This window comes from Geotrypetes seraphini, chromosome 7, assembly GCF_902459505.1.
Source record: "Geotrypetes seraphini chromosome 7, aGeoSer1.1, whole genome shotgun sequence".
NCBI lineage: Eukaryota > Metazoa > Chordata > Amphibia > Gymnophiona > Dermophiidae > Geotrypetes > Geotrypetes seraphini.
This window is the reverse complement of record NC_047090.1, coordinates 192,833,810-192,853,809: the sequence shown is the minus strand read 5'-3', so window position 1 is coordinate 192,853,809 and position 20,000 is coordinate 192,833,810. Positions and strand designations below refer to the sequence as shown.

The 20,000-nt window shown below is 46.0% G+C and overlaps 1 protein-coding gene across 2 annotated transcripts in view; it reads left to right on the top strand.

Annotated features, from left to right (window-relative positions):
• Positions 1-20,000, top strand: part of JDP2 (Jun dimerization protein 2) — a 70,221-nt gene that overhangs the window by 37,505 nt on the left and 12,716 nt on the right. For both annotated transcript variants that reach the window (XM_033953189.1, XM_033953191.1), the window contains exon 3: positions 1,775-1,879. In XM_033953189.1, coding sequence (XP_033809080.1) covers positions 1,775-1,879 — 105 coding nt within the window. The remainder of the gene's footprint in view (positions 1-1,774; positions 1,880-20,000) is intronic.

Genomic DNA, 20,000 nt, shown 5'->3' with positions numbered 1-20,000 from the left:
AAAATAAATTATTTTTCCTATCTTTGTTATCTGGTGATTTAATGAGTCTCTGGTTGCACGATCTTCTGACTGTGCAGCCAATATTCTTTCTTTCTTTCTGCCTCCTGCACGCTTCCTCTCCAGACCTCATTCCATTCCCCAACCAACACCTCTCTCTGTCCCTCCATGAGTCCAACTTTTTCTTCCTCTCTGTCTCCCTGCTTGCCCCCCACCCCACCCCCCAGAAGCCACCACCGCCAATTTCTCCCTGCCTCCCCGTCCCATCCCTGAAGCGGACTCTGCTACCTGACACGCTCCATTCCCACCCACCTCTGCCACCGCCGCAGTAACAGGGATGGGCCAGGCACATACAGCGACTGCACGAGGCCAGCCCACAAGCCTTCCCCCCGACATCAATTCTGACATCAGAGTGAAGGTTCTGGGCCAGCCAATCGCTGCCTGGCTGGCCCGGAATCTTCTCTCTGATGTTAAAATTGACGTCGGGGGTGGGAAAAGGCTTGTGAACTGGCCTCGTGCAGTCGCTGCATGCACCTGGCCTGTCCCTGTTGCTGCTGCGGTGGCTGGGATGTGGGAATGGAGTGTGTCAGGTGGAAGGGTTGGCTTCGGGGGTGGGGCAGAGAGGAATCGGCGGCAGTGGCTTCAGTGGGAGAGGGGCAGGCAGGGAGATATCCCAGGCGGCGGCCAGCCCGCATACTCCCAACAGGCGGCCCGCATACCCCCTGGGGTACGCATACTGCAGGTTGAGAAACACTGCTGTAATCCATTGGATTTCAGAAATTTCACTATTTTATGTTTTAAAAGTATTTCCATTAATTTACTTATCACAGAAATCAGACTTACCAGCCTGTAGTTCCCTACTTCTTCCTTACTTCCACTTTTGTGAAGAGGGACCACATCCGCCTTTCTACAGTCCTCCAGTACCACTTCTGCGTAAGAGATGGTTTGGATAGGCTGGAGTGAGCTTCAATGGCAAATCCAGTAGTTGGAGCCTAAGGACAGTACCGGGTGGACTTCTAAGGTCTATGGCCCAGAAATAACAAAGAAAGAAAGACAATAGGGCAGACTGGATGAACCATTTGGATCTTTATTTGCTGTCATTTACTATGTTATTATGTTACATCATTTGTTGCAGCTGCTCCAGGGTGGCTGTTCCTTTGCTGATGTCTACTCTAGATATCAAGGAGTCCACACCTGGATTCCCAGTAATTTATTTATTTTTAAAACTTATATCCTACCTGTGTGTTTAACAGACAAACATAGACAGGTATGTTTAATACTGAAATGTGTGTGCAGAGTCGTCAGTGCTGGCAAGATACCTGGGCTTTGTTGCACTCCCATGTTTTAATTGAATTTACAAAGAATGCAATCTGCCTAGTTTTCTTTTCAAAATTTGCTTACACAGATACAAAAATGCACAGTTATCTCTTTAGTCAGCCACTTACTGGGAATGTCTGATCTGCCTCAAGACATATAACAGGTTCTGAGCGTGAAGGCTGGAAGATAAATCCCCCTCAAAAAAGGATCCCAAACAAATTCCTTTAATCAAGGCTGAAGCAGAAGAGCCTCACTTCACATGCAGCTACTCACGCAACTCCCTTCTTCATACTTAGTATTTGTTTCTCTTAAGGGATGCATTGCATGTAACTATGAAATTCATCTCTCATCCAGGAGAGATCACACCCAGCTGTTCTCTTCGTAGGGAATTTCTAAGCTTGCTGCTGCAGCTTGAGATGTGAATGCTAAGGCCTAATGTGTGTCTCTCCGTATCTTGCAGTTGGATGAGGAAGAAGAGAGGAGAAAAAGGCGTCGGGAAAAGAACAAAGTGGCAGCCGCTCGATGTCGCAACAAAAAGAAGGAGAGGACAGAGTTCTTGCAGAGGGTAAGCACTGTCCCTGTTCCCTACACATTAAAACCGTACATTTACACCATGGCATATCCCTAAACCTAGTCCCTGCCACCTACACTCAATTAGGTATATACACATATCATTAATTACCTATATCCCTGCCCCCTACAAGAGAACTAGGTATGTGTAAACACACTACTATGCATCCCTATCCCTGCCCCCTGCACACATAGCTTCTCCATAACAACCAAGTATGTATACATAGACCACTACATATAGATTTCTAGTGCAATGTGTCTAGTAGTCCCAAATGCTAGAGTTATGCATCTGAACCCACAGGTTGCTTGCAGAATGCTGTCACTCATTTTTAAACTCCGCCTCCTTCCCAGGAAGCTGCTGCTGACGCCTAAGTTTTTTTTATGCAAGCAAGATGCTCAGAAGTGTTTCTGCTTTACTGTGCGGTTTTATTATTTTCAGATACTTTTTCTTAGTGTTCGGTTGTAGGCTCAGTGTCCAGAGGTTCCCACTTGTTGGGAGAAGGCGTGGACTCGTGCTGCATTAGTCTGCTACTAGCAGGATCAGTCCTCGGGGACATCTAGCTAGCCAGCCTCCTTTTGTATTTTTTTGGAGCATCCCTACTTTATCAGGAGCTTGAGTGCAGGCTGTTTGACTCCGTCCTGGCTTAATAGTGAACCAGATTTGTGGTCCTCTTCCCCTTTGCGGCATGAGGTTTTCCGGGGGTTGAGGCTCAATCTGACATTAGTCCGACTGGCAGCCTGAAAACCAAATTCATACCGCGAACCTGTGAGGCAGAGTTCTTCTCCATTTTTCCCAGCTGTACTCCTAAGCTGAAGCAGGCAGGCACATAACACAGTGAGTAAGACTATTATAACCTATGGGGAAAATCAGTGTGTCTCCAAAAGTGAAATTTGAAGGTTTCTGTAGCCAGAACCAAGTTTCCCCGCCTCTATAAACCATTTCCCTGTATTTTTTGTATTTCAGGAGAGCCCCGACAGGCCATTTTTGGCACGATTGTGCTGGCAGCGGTCATCTTGGATTTTAAATTATCTTTTTTTCTAAAGCCTCTATTTGCCTCAAAACCCCTCAATTTTACTTCAAATCAATAGGAATGGACCCCTCAGGCCTTCCTACCCCTATATCATGCCAGGTTTTCACTGGATGGCCAGCTGAGGAGCGTCCATGTCCTGCATGCGGCAGAGCATGTAGGGGATGGGCAGGGGCTTTGGGCTTAGCCTCCTCTGAGTTCTCTAAAACTGGGGATCCACAGGAGACACAATCCCAAGGGAAGAACCCTCCAAAGGTACATTAGCTAAGCGCAGATGTATGGTTGTCATGAAGCTCAAGAGTACCTTCAGGGAAAGCTACTGACGATTGTGCTTGAAGGCACACTCTACCAGAGGATTGGCTGCCTCTTGGGCAGAGGCTCCGGAAGTCTCCCCCATAGAGATTTGTAGAGCAGTGACATGGTCTACTCTTCATACCTTTACTAGGTTCTATAGAGTAGACGTGACAGTTAGTGAGGACATTGCCTTTGGGTCCTCAGTATTAAAGGCAGACTCAGTAGCTCTTCCCTAGACTCAGGGGACTGCTATGGTATTTCCCTAGTGTTCAGGACTACTAGACACATTGCACTAAAAAGAAAGATTAGGTTCATTCCTCAAAGTCGTCTTTCTTGTAGATGTGTCTAATAGTCCTGAAGCCCCGTCTGCCTTTTTGTCTTAGGATCAGTCTGGATTTTCAGATATGCTGGAAAAAAAACACACAAGAAGGTAAAGTCTGGTCTAAGTCTCTGCTTGATAGCAGAAAGTGAGAGGAGCTATGAGCTCTATATAGTAATAGTAGTGCTGGTTGCATTTCAAGTTTATTAAAATTTTGATTAATCGCCTATCATAATTTCTAGGCGATGTACAATAAAAACGGGGAGTACTGTATATAATCTTTTAAGACAAATGTAGAATCGACTAACAAGAACAATAAATAGACGTATGGGAGAAGGTAAAACTACAATAAATTAAGAAAAGTATACATAAAAAGGGTAAAAACAAGAGGAGAAGGGGGAGAAATTTAGAATTCATGGTGTTTGGAGCTTGAATTGTGAGCAAACCAAAATTAGGATGCATGAGTCTGATTTGGCTTATAGCTTAAAAGCAACTTTAAAAAGAAAACTTTTCAATGCCCCTTTGAATTAGTCTCAGTTTTACTCCTCCCTTAGGTGGACTGGTAAAGAATTCCAGATTAGCGGAGCTGTTACCGAAAATATGGATGCCTGACAAGTGTTAATAACTTTTAAAGAGGGCATGAACAATAGATTTTGAGTAGTAGATCTAAGTGATCTAGTTGGCGTGTGGAGTATTAAAATTTTATCAGTGAAGCTAGGGACTTTCGTGCTTTGAATTTTGAATGCTAATAATGCTATTTTGTAGGTTATTCTGTGCATTATTGGTAGCCAGTGGGCTTTTTTCAAGAGTGGGGTAACATGGTCATATTTCTTGGATTTGGTAATGATTTTAATTCCGGTGTTTTGGATAATTTGGGGACACCTGACTTCTTCTTTTAGCAAGATGCCTTTGTATAGAGAATTACAATAGTCGAGTTTCGATATTACAATGGAGTGAATCATTATATTCAAAGATGGCGAATCAAGGAAATTTGCCATTGAACATATCATTCGCAGTCTGTAGAAGCTATGTTTCATGGTTTTGGTATCTGTGTTACAGAGCAGAATAGAATTGTAGTGTTGGGGATTTTTCCCTCCTTCCAGTGCTGCTTGATTGCTTTTCTACAAACTGAGGGGGAAGGAGCAGCTGCCTGAGAAGGAAGTGGAGTTCAAAGATGATTGACCGCATTCTGCAAGCAACTTACGGGTTGAGATGCAAAACCCTAGCATTCAGGAATACTAGACACATGTACAAGAAAGAAGATTATCGGAGGTAAGGACCTAATCTTTCTATATGTACAAATATCTCCTGCCTTTGTGGAATTCATATATATTGCCACACAACCCCTCTATGCCTGTTCCTGCCCCATGTACAATAATCAGTCACATATACCACTGTCACCCTTACCTCTGTCCCCTATCTCGGGGCTGAACCACTGTCCGTCCTGTGCCAAAGTAACATAACACCAATTCTTATAGACTGCAAATATTTTGTTCCATGCAGTTAATAGTTAAGAACATTGGAAAAACCTAGGAATTAAAACAAAAGACCTATAGAAAAAAAATTAACGTAATAAGAATACAATGGAGATAAAAATTTGGATAACAAATACTCTTGAAATAGAGTGGTTTTCATTGCCTTTCTGAATTACTACTACTTATTCAACATTCTAACTGATAGAGAGAGTTCCAGGTTATCACAGCTTGGTAAAGAAAAGATGTCAAAGGCTACTGGAAAGTTCTACTTCATCTTGTTATGAATATGGTACAAGGGATGTGAAATAATTGATCTACTTGAGTAGGAAAGAAAACAGTTTTCAAAAAATGTTTGTTTTGGTTTTCAATGTAGTCAAACCTCGGTTTACAAGTACACCGGTTTGTGAGTGTTTTGCAAGACCAGCAAAACATTTGCAAAATCAGCACCTTGGAAACCGAGTTTGACTCGATTTATGAGCGCCATCCCCGCGATCCGGCATCCCCCTCCCCCGCGATCCTACATCCCCCCCGAGCACCGAAACGAAATCCCTTACCCCGATTGGGCACCGGAATCAGCACCAACGCATAGGACATGCCGATGCTGGTGGCCAAAGATCCTCCCTCTTCTGGGCTGGGCGGTGCATCAGAGATCCTCCCTGTTGCCTGTGCTGGACTGGGCTTTGAGCATTTGCGCATGCTCAATGCCTTCTGGTCTCGCTCTCTCCGAGATTCTCAGATTCAGAATTTCGGAGAGAGCGAGACCAGAAGGCCTTGAGCATGCGCAAATGCTCAAGGCCCAGTCCAGCCCAGCACAGGCAACAGGGAGGATCTCTGATGCACCGCCCAGCCCAGAAGAGGGACGATCTTCGGGCACTGGCATGTCCTATGTGTTGGTGCTGGTGCTGGTGCCGGTGCCCAATCGTGGTAAGGGATTTCGTTTCGATGCTCGGGGGGGATGTAGAATCGTGGGGGAGGGGGGGCCATGTGAGCAGGGGGAGGATGCCGGTTCGCAGAGGGGGATGCCGGATCGCAGGAGGGGGGATATGGAGAAGCATTGGTGGCCTCAAGGAGCAGCGCCTGTAGCCTCGGTGGGGGGGGGGGGGGAGGAAGTGGAACGGATCAAAGCGAGTTTCCCTTACTTCCTATGGGGAAACTCGCTTTGATATACGAGCAATTTGGTTTACGAGCATACTTCTGGAATGAATTAGGTTCCACTGTAGTTTTCTAATAGCTCCATACACTTCATCCACTTTTCCTGAAATGACCTTACCCTCTTTGTAAAGAATTCTTCTGCTTGAATTTGGTGGTCCTCAAGGCTCTGTCTTGGGCCCTCTCTTCTTCTCCATCCATACCCGCTCTCTCAGTACACTGATCTCCATGGTTTTCAATATCACCTCTATACTGATGACTCCCAGATCTACCTCTCCACGCCAGATATCGCTACAGGAATTCAGGCCCAAATCTCAACTGACATTGCCGCTTGGATGTCTCACTACCATCTAAAACTGAATATGACTAAAACCGAACTCTTTCCGCCTAAACTCACATCCCCCTCCCGCCGTTCTCTAGTTCTGTGGATAACATTCTCTTCCTCCCTGTCTCATCAGCTCACAACCTCGGGGTGATCTTCGACCCTTTTCACTCCTCCTCTGCTCAAATCTGCTAAAACCTGTCACTTCCTCCTGTATAATATTACCAAAATCCGACCTCTCCTCTCTGAGCACACTACCAAAACCCTTATCCACGCTCTCATCACCTCAAGCTTAGACTACTGCAATGTACTTCTCTCAGGTCTCCTTATCAGCCGTCCTGGTGGACAGAGATGGGCTATTTCTGGGCAAGTTGTGTCTCCTAGTCAGGTTTCTGAGAAGAAGGCAAGGCCTAAGTCATTTGTAGATATCAGATCATTCAGTAAAAACAGTTTGTTGGCCACAGATCTTTCATTTATGTAAATGCAGGGTGCAGGGGTGGCTGCTCTGTCTTTTGCATGTTGGTGATGAATGTGGATATATTGTAGATTAGAGTGAGTTCTGATAGGAGGCAGTCTGGGATTCTTTTTGTTTATGGGACGGTTTCTGATGATTGTATGAATGGAGTTGTGATCGGAAGTGGGATAGAACTTAAGAGTATAGGCCTGTTTGTGAGCAGGGACCCCATGTTTTGAAGTTATAATATATTGGGTGCTGTGTTGGAAAAGATTTCTTAATGGCTTGATAGTCTTCTGATGTGTTTAAGAGCCCTAGAAATATTATCAGTAATGCGAGGTAGCAATTTATGGTGAAAGATTTGGTAGCAGGTCTATTGCAGTTGTGGTCGAAAAGTTTGTATAATTTTCTTCTTATTGTGGTTTATTTTATTGCATATTTCTCAATGTTGCAATTATTGTAATTGTGATTAATTACCCTGGCCAACACCTATTTTGGTGCCTCATATGTTAGACCTGTTTCTGGGTATATTTGACCTGCTGATTCCAAAAATTGCCCCATTTTTTTCTTATCAGCTCTAGTTTTTGAGGTACAGAACATGTGCCATATACCACTCTTCACTCTACTCACCTATTAAATAATCAGGATATTTTAATGTAGTGTTTAAAGTAATATCTTTTAAGCAAACCCCACACTGCTTTGAGATGTAAATTTAAAACCAGGACTGGCAAAAATGTCTCCCTTCTGGAATTGTATAACTAGGCAACCCTTATGGCAGTATTTCAGAGCTGACAAGTTATCCATTGCAGGAGGGAGACCTTTTGGATAGTCCTGGTTTTAAACTTATATCTCAGATTATTGGGAGGGGGGGGATCCAAGATAATAGCAGCATGGTGTTGGTGTCTCTTAACGTCAATCTCCAGAGGCGCTGATCTTCTGAGTTGGGATGCCACATTCAAAGTGCAAGGGGAGTGTCTGACCTGACCCTTCTGCAGTGAGGACGCCTTCCCCTCCACAGTTGATACTGGAGTTCACCGCTGCCACAAGGAGTTCCCAGAAAAAGTGGCCGAAGACTTAGACTTTGAGGTTTCCCGCTCCCCTCTTGAGGCTGTTCCCCCACCGCATTCTGCTCCATTTGCAGTTCAGTTGGGGGAACCCCGTGCAACTTCTCTCGCGCCAAGGAGACCCTGATTCAAGGGGCTGAAACCGCGAGAAATCAACAGGAGCAGGAAGATCTGGGAACTAGCCTGGAGACTGGTTCTCAGTTAACGAGACCAGTGGTGGTGACATTCGAGAGCATTTGGGAAGCTCTCGTGAGACTAAACATATCGGTGACCAAGTCTTCCCAGGAAGTCATCGCTCTTGTGAGCACTGTGGATGGACTGGGGGAATCTTTAAACAGTACAAAAGAAGAATTTACCTCAGAGCTGAAAAAGGTTAAAGAAAATGTGGAAGGTCTTCAAGCTTTAACAACAACTGAAATGGTTAAGGATAAAAATGTCCTTGAACAATTAGAAAACTATAACCATAGATTGAATATCACACTTTGAATTTTCCAAAAGCTCTGGGAGTAGTAACGCCTATAGAAATGTTGCAAAGATATCTGGTTGAGATGTTAAGGTTTTCCCCTGAAAATATTCCGCCTGTGAATCGAATATATTATTTATCTTTGAAGAAAAATTTGGACGTATTTTTTGAAAGTGTGCTACCAAAAATTCATTGATTACATTTTGTCCTCCAACCACATATATACCCTTGGAGGACAGTCTTAGTTTTTTTGCCCAATATGGTTTTTATTGCTTTCCAGAAAGGTAGCAGGCTATCTATGGCTCAAATGTCCTGGGGGAGCTGGTTCCACAATTTTGTTAAACTGTGCGAGAAAAATAATTTCTGGGTAGTTTTGAGTTGGAGCTGGTGAGCTAATGGGATGCTTAATCTGCTTTCCTACTGCAATCTGAGAGGTCTGGTCGGGTGATAGATGGGGACTTTTCAGCTATATAGTGGGGAGCCTTGTTGTGGAAGTGTTTAAAGGCAATAATGGTCAGTTGTTTGAAGATGGCCTGTTTTCCTGTGGGTAGCCAGTGCACTTCATTCAGAGCAGGGGTAAGTGGATCGAAAGGACCGAGGCTTTTCAATAGTCTGACTGCGGCGTTCTGGACTTTTTGTAGTTGGTGGTGTTACAGTAGTCCAGGCAAGAGAGCACAAATGCTTAAATCAGTTGAGTGAAGGCTGTGTTGGAGAAGGATTGCTGAAGGTGCTTTAGTTGGCGTAAGTGGTAGTAGGATGAGGATGTCACCCTGGAGATCTGTGCCGAAACATGAGGTTGGCATCTAAGATTATGCCCAGTCTACATACTTGGTCCTTGTGTACAAGGATGGTGTTGTCCCAGGTGAGTTTGGGTCGAGCGGCTGCACAGGTCTCTCTATGGATCCATAACTAGAGCCGATGTGGTCTATCCCAATGAAATTTTCTGAATCAGCACCCCAAATAACACCAGGAACAGGTAAAAAACAAACAAACCAGGCACTAAGAAAAAAAATTTGTTGGTTTGTGTTATTGAAAATTGAAAAAATAAAATTTTTTAAAAAGTCTTAGGGGGTCTTTTATAAAACCATGGTGGCGATGCTGCCACAGTAAATGAGCAGCAGCATTACCACTGAAGCTCTGAAAAGGGGCCCTTAATCAGTATTTCTTAAATCAGGATTTTACTTATCTTGTGCCATTTCAGAAATCACTGATGTTGATCTTTTAGTTGAATATCAATTGTCCAGAAACCAAGTGCAAAAATATCAACACCACTAGTTGCGCAATGAATTATTATAAAACTGTTCAGTTAGTATCCATCTCCCCTCGATGTGGGTCCGTGTTTTGCCAAAACTTCCTCGGGAAAGAGCCAAATCATCAAATACTATCTTGTCCTTGAGATTGCCTACAGTGGCACCATCTCACACTTCTGTTCGCATTCCCTCTTCCCGCTAAGCTCTGCTGTCATAAGCAAAATATAAACTGATTTTCCAAAATCATATTCAGAAAGAGCTTAAATGTAATGCCCCTATGCCATCAAGTAATGCAGATCCTTTTATTCCGAATAACTACTGGCCAGTATCAAACCTTCCATTTCTTTCAAAGCTACCGTACTTGAGAGAGTGATATTCAACCAACTTCAAACTCATGTTGAATCAGTTAATGCTTTGCATCCCCGGCAATATGGTTTTTGTTTAAGACATAGCACAGAGACAGTAGTTCCTGCAAGCTGCGATAGCAATTCTGCCACAGCAAATGCACTGAAGCCCATAGGAATTGAATGGACTTTGGTGAATTTGCCATGGGAGAATTGCTACTGTGGCCTTGTAAAAGGGGCCCTTACTGCGTGAACTCCATTGTCACCTAGACCAGTGTTTCTCAACTTTTTCAAGTCAAGTACCCCCTAAGTCTAACAAATACCAACCAAGTACCCCAGCCCAAGCTCTACCCCTTACCCCACCCCCATTTATAATAGTACTAATTGTAATGCAATTTCTTCCATTCATACACAATATAATCTTAATAATTCACAATGGTAACCACAAATTAAAAAAAAAAACCACAAAAAAAAACATAAAGCACACTGTATGCAGAGAAAATGATAATTATCATTTATATTTGTTTTATTTTTCAAAGCGGTCAAGGCAGATGACTAAAATATGCAATGTCACCTCAATAACGACTATAGTGCAAAATATAGATAGCAGATTATAAATTCTCAAAACTGACACATTTCGATCACTAAATTGGAAATAAAATCATTTTTCCTATCTTTGTTGTCTGGTGATTTCATGAGTCTCTGGTTGCACTTCCTTTTGACTGTGCATCCAATATTTCTTTCTTTCTGCTTTCTGCATACTTCCCCTCCTCGGACCTCATTCCTTACCCAACCAACATCTCTCTCTGTCCCTCCATGAGTCTAACTTTCCTTCCTCTCTCCTCTATCCCTATTGTCAACATGTCTCCCTTTCTCTCCCTCCTCTGTTATGATCTTGCATCTCTCTGTTCTTCCTCAGGGTCTCTCCCCCCACCACGTCTCTTCTCTGTCTGCACCTCCCATAGTCCAGCATCTGCCTCATGTCATAGAAAGATGATGGCAGATAAAGACCAAATGGCCCATCCAGTCTGCCCCTTTGGTCCAGGCCTCTGTCTCTCTGTTGCTTACAAATACCCTCCATCCCCAGCATTTGTTCTCCTTTCTTCCAGGTCTTTCTCTGACTGACTCTCTCTACTTCCTTCCTTCCTCCTTGATCCAGAATCTTTCCACCTCTCTGCAATCTCTTTCTCTTTTCCCTCTATACACCCCCAAGTTCAACATCTGCCCCCCTCTCTTCTGCCTCCCCTTTGTTTCAGGTTTCTCCCTCTATCTTCCTTCTGCTAACTTTTCGAGTCCTCCCACCTTTGTTTCAGGTCTTTCTGTATCTCTCACTCTCACTGTCTTCCACCTCCCCAGGACCTGATATATGCATAACTCTCTCCTTGGTTCAGGGTGTTTCCCCTCTCTGCATTCTCTTTCTCTCCCTCTATACCCCTCTAGTCCAGCATCTGCCCTGTCTTCCCCCTCTTTTTTGGTTTGTCTACTTTCCCACCCCTCCTCAAGGTCCTTTTCTATCTCTCTGTCTCCTCCTCTTCCTCTCCCCACTCCCCTAATGTTCAGATCCAGCGTCTCTGAAAAGTTTTTTTAAAAGTTACTGACAAATTCATACGCCCTTTCCCCTGTAATATCAACCATAAATCCCCAAACCCCCTCACATTCTTCTTTCTGAAACTCCCCGAGCATGGAAACATAACCAATTGTACCACAAAATCACCCTATACTGAGCAACAGACGCTCCTCTGAGCTCTTAACTCCTGCGCTGTAGTGTCCAACTTCTTTTTGATTTGAGTCATGGTTGCCAAATACAAACTTTTTATACACTGCACATATCACAAAGAGGCTATTCTTTTGTTTTTATGCAATTCAAAAAGACATGGATTATACACACAGCATCCCTCATTTGGGAAAAGAATAAAGTATAATATACTTCCAATCCAAGCAAAACATAACTACCCCCCCACACACACACACACACACATACACACCAAAAAAAAGAGGAGCTCATGGGGTGGGGGAAGAGAGGTTATCTGCACAGTGAGAGGATAACTTACATGGATTGGCAGGTTCAACTCTAGAGAGCTTTACAAAACCCACTGAACCGCTGAGGCTGTCCCGCAGAATTAAATAAAGGGGGTGGCTGACAGTTTCACTGCCATAGCTCCTCCTCCTCCTCCTCCTCCTCCTCCTCCTCCTCCTCCTCAATTATCTTCCATTCGACCCCCTCTACATACAAAATAATAAAAAGGAGAGGGGGGGTTGAACAGAATTAAAATAAATGCAGGATCAGACTTAGAAGTCAGCTGCCCATCAGTCTGCCTTAGGAGGCCTGCATTCCGTCTTCAGCTCATCTCCCTCTCCCTTTCCCTTACAACTTTCTTTTTGGCTTCCCTATGGTACGAATTTTGACTTTTTTTTTTTTTTTAACCAAAACTGGTGGGAGATGGGAAAAAAAGACTGTACAAGAAAAATCTCTCCTGGCGAGGCAGTTAGTAACAACAGGATCTGAATCGCCAGCGCATTCTCTCATTACACGAAGGCTGTCACCGCTCAGGGGAGGAAACACAGACGGTACAGTCGGTGGCAGCACGTGCACACACACAGACACCTACACACGTCTCTCACAGTGATGAAAGCTACTGGTAAAAAATAAATAAATAACCCACCGGTTCATCTCCAAACCTCCTCCCTCATTCTTCAGGCTCCTACCCCAGCTGTTGGCCATCCGCCCCAGGACCTCTTTACTCCACGGGTTGTAAATTAAGTGCTGCCAGTCGACGCGGGTCTGTCCAAAGGTTTATTGCTCTCCTCTTTGGCCATGGCGGGCTTGCTAGTGTTGGCGCTCTTCCCGTACCGACAGCGGCACAGCTCTTTCTCAAAGTTGAAGCTCCTGCCGCGGCACTGGAATTTACATTGGCTCAGCTAGGGCACAACAGACCAATCACAAATGACCTCAGAGTTCTAAGGTCGTTTGTGATTGGTCTGTTGTGCTGCAGCTGAACCAATGAAAAAAACCCCTCAGCAATAGGCGGTCTGGACCCAGCCAAAAAGTAGCCCAATAAAGCGGAGAGATTTGTGAGCCCTTGTAATGAGAACCGCTGTAGCTAGTATTGTCCCGTCAACTAGATTTTGAAGGGTAGTTGTGGTTTCAGTATTTAACAAGTGCCGTTCCAGACTGTCTGTCTAAAATTCACAGCCGGGCGCTCACTTAAATTAGCTGGGCGGAGCGCCCGGCTGAAAGTTGCTAGGGAGAACACTGCAAGTAGATATGCATACCTAGCACTTCTGGTACTTTGATTCTATAACTTAACATGTGTCTTCATTCTAAAACGTATACACACCTCGTTCTGATACTTCCATTTATTTGACTGCACACTTTCATGAGATGAAACTGGGCCTTTTCTCCCTCGAACAGAGGAGATTGAAAGGGGACATGATCGAAACATTCAAGGTACTGAAGGGAATAGACTTAGTAGATAAAGACAGACTGTTCACCCTCTACAAAGTAGGGAGAACGAGAGGGCACTCTCTAAAGTTGAAAGGGGATAGATTCCGTACGAACGTAAGGAAGTTCTTCTTCACCCAGAGAGTGGTAGAAAACTGGAACGCTCTTCCGGAGTCTGTCATAAGGGAAAACACCCTCCAGGGATTCAAGATAAAGTTGGACAAGTTTCTGCTAAACTGTAATGTACGCAGGTGAGGCTTGACTCATTTAGAGCACTGGTCTTTGACCTGGGGGCCGACGCGTGAGCGGACTGCTGGGCACGATGAACCACGGGTCTGACCTAGCAGAAGCAATTCTTATGTTCTTATGTTGGTCCTTTGTTTTGCTATTTTATTATGTTATTATATTTTATACTTTTACTGATTGTGTTTTATTTATTGTCTTTCAATTGTTTTGTTCATTTAGATGCATATGTTTTTTTATCTTATGTTTTTAGTGTCCTCTCATGAAGGCATCATAGATGCCGAAACTTGGATGCTTGTTGGGACTTTTTCATAATAAAGTTTGAATATTGGTTAATTAGGTCATCTCTCTTGCCTTTTGCAAGTAGATGCTGTGGTGCAAAAGGGTTATTATACACTTTGGAAGCTGCGTTTTGAGTTTCCGCCTTTTAAACTTTTAGTTCAGTCGCTACTTTTAAGTCTTCTCGACTACCGTAACATTGTCTATTTGATATGTACCGAGAAAGAGATGCCTAGGCTCAGACAGATTCAGAATACAGGGGTCAAATTAATCTATGGTCTAAAGAAATATGATCATGTGACTCATTGGCTTCTAGTGGAGGAGCGTGTTTTGTTTAAACTGGGCTGTCTTGGTTACAGAGTTGCATATGGCATTGCTCTAATCTATATGTCTGATAGATTCCTCATAGCATTCCATAAACATAGGAGAGAATCACATGCATTGTTTAATTTTCCATCTGCTCAAGGATGTAAGAGCAAGAAATCCTTGGAACATACATTAGCATTTCAGGCTGCTTTTAATGACAGGGAATTCAGGCCACTATTGCATAGTGCTTGTTCTTACAAGCACTTTAAAACTTAGCTGAAAACTTATCTATTCTCAAAATAGTTGGTGAACTAATCCAAATCATCTTTTAAGTTATGTTATTTTAAGTTATGTTATGTTAAATCTAATAGATGTTGGCATTGTCATCTTGAAGCAGGGACTTTAGATCATTTATTATTCTATTGTTCATTTATATTGGCTTTTTTGAAATCAATATGGGGCCAAATAAAGTGTTTGTTAGAAAATCCGGTGGCATTATCGTATGATACTATATTTTATCCCAGGACAAGCAGGCAGCTATTCTCACTAGTGAGTGGGTGATGTCATCCGACAGAGCCCCGACACGGACATCTTGAAAGCATGTCTTGCTTGAAGAAACTTAGAAGTTTCGAGATGCCCGCACCGCGCATGCGCCAGTGCCTTCCCGCCCGATGTACCGGGCGTGTCTCCTCAGTTCTTTTCTTTCCGCGGAGCTGAGAAGTTTGTCTTCATTCTGCGCTGACTGAATTTCAGTTTTTTGCCTTCTTTAACCCGCGTTTCTGTTTATTTCTTTGACTTTATTTCAAATTTACTTTATTTTTCTTAAAAAAAAAAAAAAAAAACTTAAAATTATTTCTTCCGGCGGTTCGGCTGGGCCGGCCTCGTGGCTGCGGCCTAGCGGCTTCGACCTTGCAGCGTCGATTTTCCGGCCTATGTCCCGACCAATCACCGGTTTTAAAAAGTGCAGCAAGTGCCAGCGTGCGATTTCGCTGACGGACCCACACCGACGCTGCCTTCAGTGTCTTGGTCCGGAACACGTTCCGAAATCGTGCCGGCCTTGTTCCACGCTCACTGCGCGCTCGTTTAAGCGGCGCTGCTTGCTCTGGGAGTCGATGTTCAAGATGGAGACTGCCAAGGACATCTCTGCTACTGCGGCTGTTGAGGTTTCGCCGGTCCATTCGAAACCTACGTCTGCGACTCCTGCATCGAGCATCGTGAAGCCCGCATCGTTTGTCCCGGCTTCAGCTTCGAGTTCAGCATCGGCACCTGCCTCCGTCTCCTCGGTTCAGGTACCGCCTTCCACTGTCCCTCCCGTGGTCATCAAAGTGCCTAAAGCTAGCAAGCAGAAGCACTTGGCCACGAAGGAACGCGAAGACCGTGCAGGAGGACCCCCTTTCGGTGCGGATCCCTCCATATCGGCTTCGCTTCGATCCCTGCTAGAAGCTCAGTTTGTCGAGCTTATGCGCACTATGGGACCCCGGCTTATCGCCAACATTCAAGGTGAGATTCCGACCTCGGTTTCAGAGGGCGGTCCGCCCCCTCCCCCTCCTCCTCGTCGTTCGATCTCTCTGCTCGACGAGGGGGATCGGCGGAGGGCGGCGGAATCCTCCAGGAGGGCTTCCCTTCCTGAGATGTCACCTTTGGAGCCCATCACACCTCCACGCCAACAGGGTGCTAGGGCGGCTCCTGATAATCGTAGTCCTGGGCATACTGCATCGCAGGAGGAGTTCTTCCGCACTCCATACCAGACATGGGTGGCGATGCGTGAATCCGCATCTCTGCCACCTCTGCGATCCACTGCATCGAGCCCTATCCATTCCTTTGAGGCTTCGAAGGATCAATCGATGCATAGAAGATCTCGTTCTCCGTCCCGTCACCGGGAGGGGCATCGATCTCGGCACTCTTCTCGGCACTCCTCACGTCATTCGGAGGTGTCTCCGCAGAAGAAGATGCAGCGTTTGGGATATTCCTCGTCGGATGTGTCCCAGCCGGAGGGGCCGGAGTATGAGGAACCATCTGCCTCCTATTCTCCATGCCGATCTCAGCTCTCCCTGGACCCGGAGGCTTCCACGTCTTCTAGTCCGTCTCGTCGGCCGGCCTTGGCAGACCAACTGTCTTTCTCATCCTTTCTCCGACAGATGGCGGATGACTTGGATGTGACTTTGGACACTGGGTCCAAATATTCTAAAGAGTATTTGGACACCATGCATTTACCTCACCCTCCGGCGGAGACACTTCGGCTTCCTCTACACAAGCTACTGGACCAGACTTTCATGCGCTGTTTTGAGACACCGTATTCCTTGCCTGCAGTTCCCAGTAAACTGGATGCTCGATACCGCATCGTTCACCACAAGGGGTTTGAGGGAGCTCAACTTTCTCATCAGTCCCTTCTAGTCGAGTCCTCTCTCAAACGTTCTCATCCCTCCCAAGTCTATGCTTCCGTGCCTCCGGGCAGAGAGGGGAGAACGATGGATAAGTTTGGTAGACGTATCTATCAGAACTCGATGATGGCGACTCGAGTGCTCAACTACAACTTTTTCTTCTCTTCATACTTGGATTTTTTCTTGCCGGTGCTCCGCAAGTTCATTCCTTTCATCGATGCTCAGGCTCGTTTCCAGTTTGAAGAGGTGGTGGCGACCCTGTCCCAATTACGCCTTCAACTGATGCAATCCTCCTACGATGCCTTTGAGCTCTCGGCTCGAGCTGCGGCATGTTCGGTTGCCATGCGTCGCCTGGCGTGGCTTCGAACCATCGATATGGATCCGAACCTCCAAGACAGACTTGCAAATGTACCTTGTGCAGGAGCTGATCTATTTGATGAGTCTATAGAAACTGTTACTAAAAAGCTGTCGGACCATGAAAAGTCTTTTCAGTCTATTCTGCGTCCTAAACCGAAGCCTCAGCAGTCTCGTCCCTCTAGACCGCCTCAAATTTACCAGCGGCGTTATCAACCGAGGCAGACTCCTCCTGCGAGACAGCCTGCGAAGAGACAGCCTCCGCAAAAGACTCAGCAGAAGCCTCAGATGCCGGCTGCACCCAAGGCTACTCAGCCTTTTTGACTCTCTTCCAGGGAGCATAACCAACGTTCTGTCTTCCCCTGTTTTTCCCATAGGGGGTCGTCTCCATCATTTTTGTCATCGATGGGAGTCAATCACCACAGACCTTTGGGTCCTTACCATCGTAAGAGAGGGATACTCTCTTCATTTCCAACGGTTCCCCCCGGACCACCCTCCAAGAGAGTATCCTTCCAACTTAACGCAGACCGCCCTTCTTCTCCAGGAGGCTCAGGCCTTGCTTCGGCTTCGGGCCGTCGAGCCAGTCCCGTTAGATCTGCAGAACCAAGGGTTTTACTCCCGATATTTCCTGGTTCCGAAGAAGACGGGCGATCTGCGGCCCATTTTGGACCTTCGAGTCCTCAACAAGTTTTTGGTCAAGGAGCGGTTCCGTATGCTGACCCTTGCCTCTCTCTATCCCCTCCTCGAGCAGAACGATTGGTTATGCTCTCTGGACCTCAAGGAGGCCTACACTCACATCCCGATTCATCCGGCCTCCCGCAAGTTCCTCAGATTTCGGGTGGGACATCTACATCTGCAGTATCGAGTGCTTCCATTTGGCCTTTCCTCTTCGCCCAGAGTCTTCACGAAGTGTCTGGTGGTGGTGGCCGCTGCACTCCGGAACATGGGTCTCCAGGTGTTTCCATACCTCGACGACTGGCTCATCAAGGCCCCGTCGGCCCCAGAGGTCATTTCGGCGACCTTGACTACGATTTGTTTTCTGCAGAACTTGGGCTTCGAGATCAACTTTCCCAAGTCACATCTTCAGCCCACCCAGACTCTCCCCTTCATTGGGGCGGTCCTGGATACCATCCAACTTCGAGCGTTCCTTCCTCCTCAGCGCATGGATGCTCTTCTTCTACTCTGCCAGTCGGTGTCTTCTTGCCCGTCCGTCTCAGCGAGACACATGATGGTCCTCTTGGGTCACATGGCATCCACAGTTCATGTGACGCCTTTTGCCAGACTACATCTCAGAATTCCTCAATGGACCTTGGCATCTCAGTGGACTCAGGTGTCCGACCCATTGTCCCGCCACATTGTAGTCACTCCTGCTCTACGGCAGTCTCTTCTCTGGTGGATGACCTCTTCGAATCTATCCAGAGGTTTGCTGTTTCACTCTCCTCCCCACCAGAAAGTTCTCACGATCGATTCATCGAACTATGCATGGGGAGCTCATCTGGATGGTCTTCGCACTCAGGGGTTCTGGACCAGTGCGGAACGACTCCATCAAATCAATCTTCTGGAGCTCAGAGCCATCTTCAATGCTCTTCAGGCTTTTCAACATCTGCTTCACGACATGGTGGTCCTAATTCGCACCGACAATCAGGTCGCCATGTATTATGTAAACAAGCAAGGGGGCACGAGCTCGGCCTCCCTCTGCCAGGAAGCTCTTCGAGTCTGGGATTGGGCGGTCCGCCACAACACCTTCCTCAGGGCTGTCTACATTCAGGGGAAGGACAATGTCTTGGCAGACAAATTGAGTCGTCTTCTCCAGCCTCACGAATGGACGCTCCATTCCAAACCCCTTCATCGGATATTTGCACAGTGGGGGACCCCTCAGATAGACCTCTTTGCAGCCCCCCACAACTTCAAGCTGCCTCAGTTTTGCTCCAGGATCTACACTCCTCTCCGCCTCGAGGCAGACGCTTTTCTGCTGGGTTGGGGGAATCGCTTCCTATATGCGTTTCCTCCTTTTCCTCTCATTCAGAAGACTCTGGTCAAGTTGAGATCAGACCATGCCACCATGATTCTAATTGCTCCTCGGTGGCCCAGACAACCTTGGTTCTCCCTTCTACTTCAACTCAGCAGCAGGGAGCCCATACTTCTTCCAGTGTTTCCTTCACTACTCACTCAACATCAAGGTTCACTACTTCATCCCAATCTGCAGTCCCTCCACCTGACAGCTTGGTTCCTTTCAACATAACTCCTCACCAGTTTTCTCAAGCAGTGAGGGAGGTCTTGGAGGCTTCCAGGAAGCCTGCTACTCGACAATGCTACTCCCAAAAATGGACTAGATTCTCCTCCTGGTGTATTTCCAATGCCACGGAACCTCAGCGAGCTTCCCTTTCTTCTGTATTGGACTACCTTCTACACCTATCTCAGTCTGGTCTCAAGTCTACCTCCATACGAGTCCACCTGAGTGCTATTGCGGCTTTCCATCAGCCTCTACAGGGGAAACCTTTGTCTGCTCATCCTGTGGTTTCCAGATTTATGAAAGGTCTTTTTCATGTCAACCCTCCTATCAAACCTCCTCCTGTGGTTTGGGATCTCAATGTTGTCCTGTCTCATCTCATGAAGCCTCCGTTTGAACCTCTCAACAAGGCTCCACTTAAGTATCTCACCTGGAAGGTGGTTTTTCTGGTGGCCCTCACATCTGCTCGCCGGGTCAGTGAGCTTCAGGCCCTAGTGGCGGATCCACCGTTCACTGTATTCCATCATGACAAGGTGGTTCTTCGTACTCATCTGAAATTCCTGCCTAAAGTGGTCTCTGAATTTCACATCAACCAATCCATTGTGCTTCCAGTGTTCTTTCCAAAGCCTCATTCTCACCCTGGAGAATCTGCTCTACACACTCTGGACTGTAAACGTGCTTTAGCTTTCTACTTGGATCGCACAAAGCCTCACAGAACT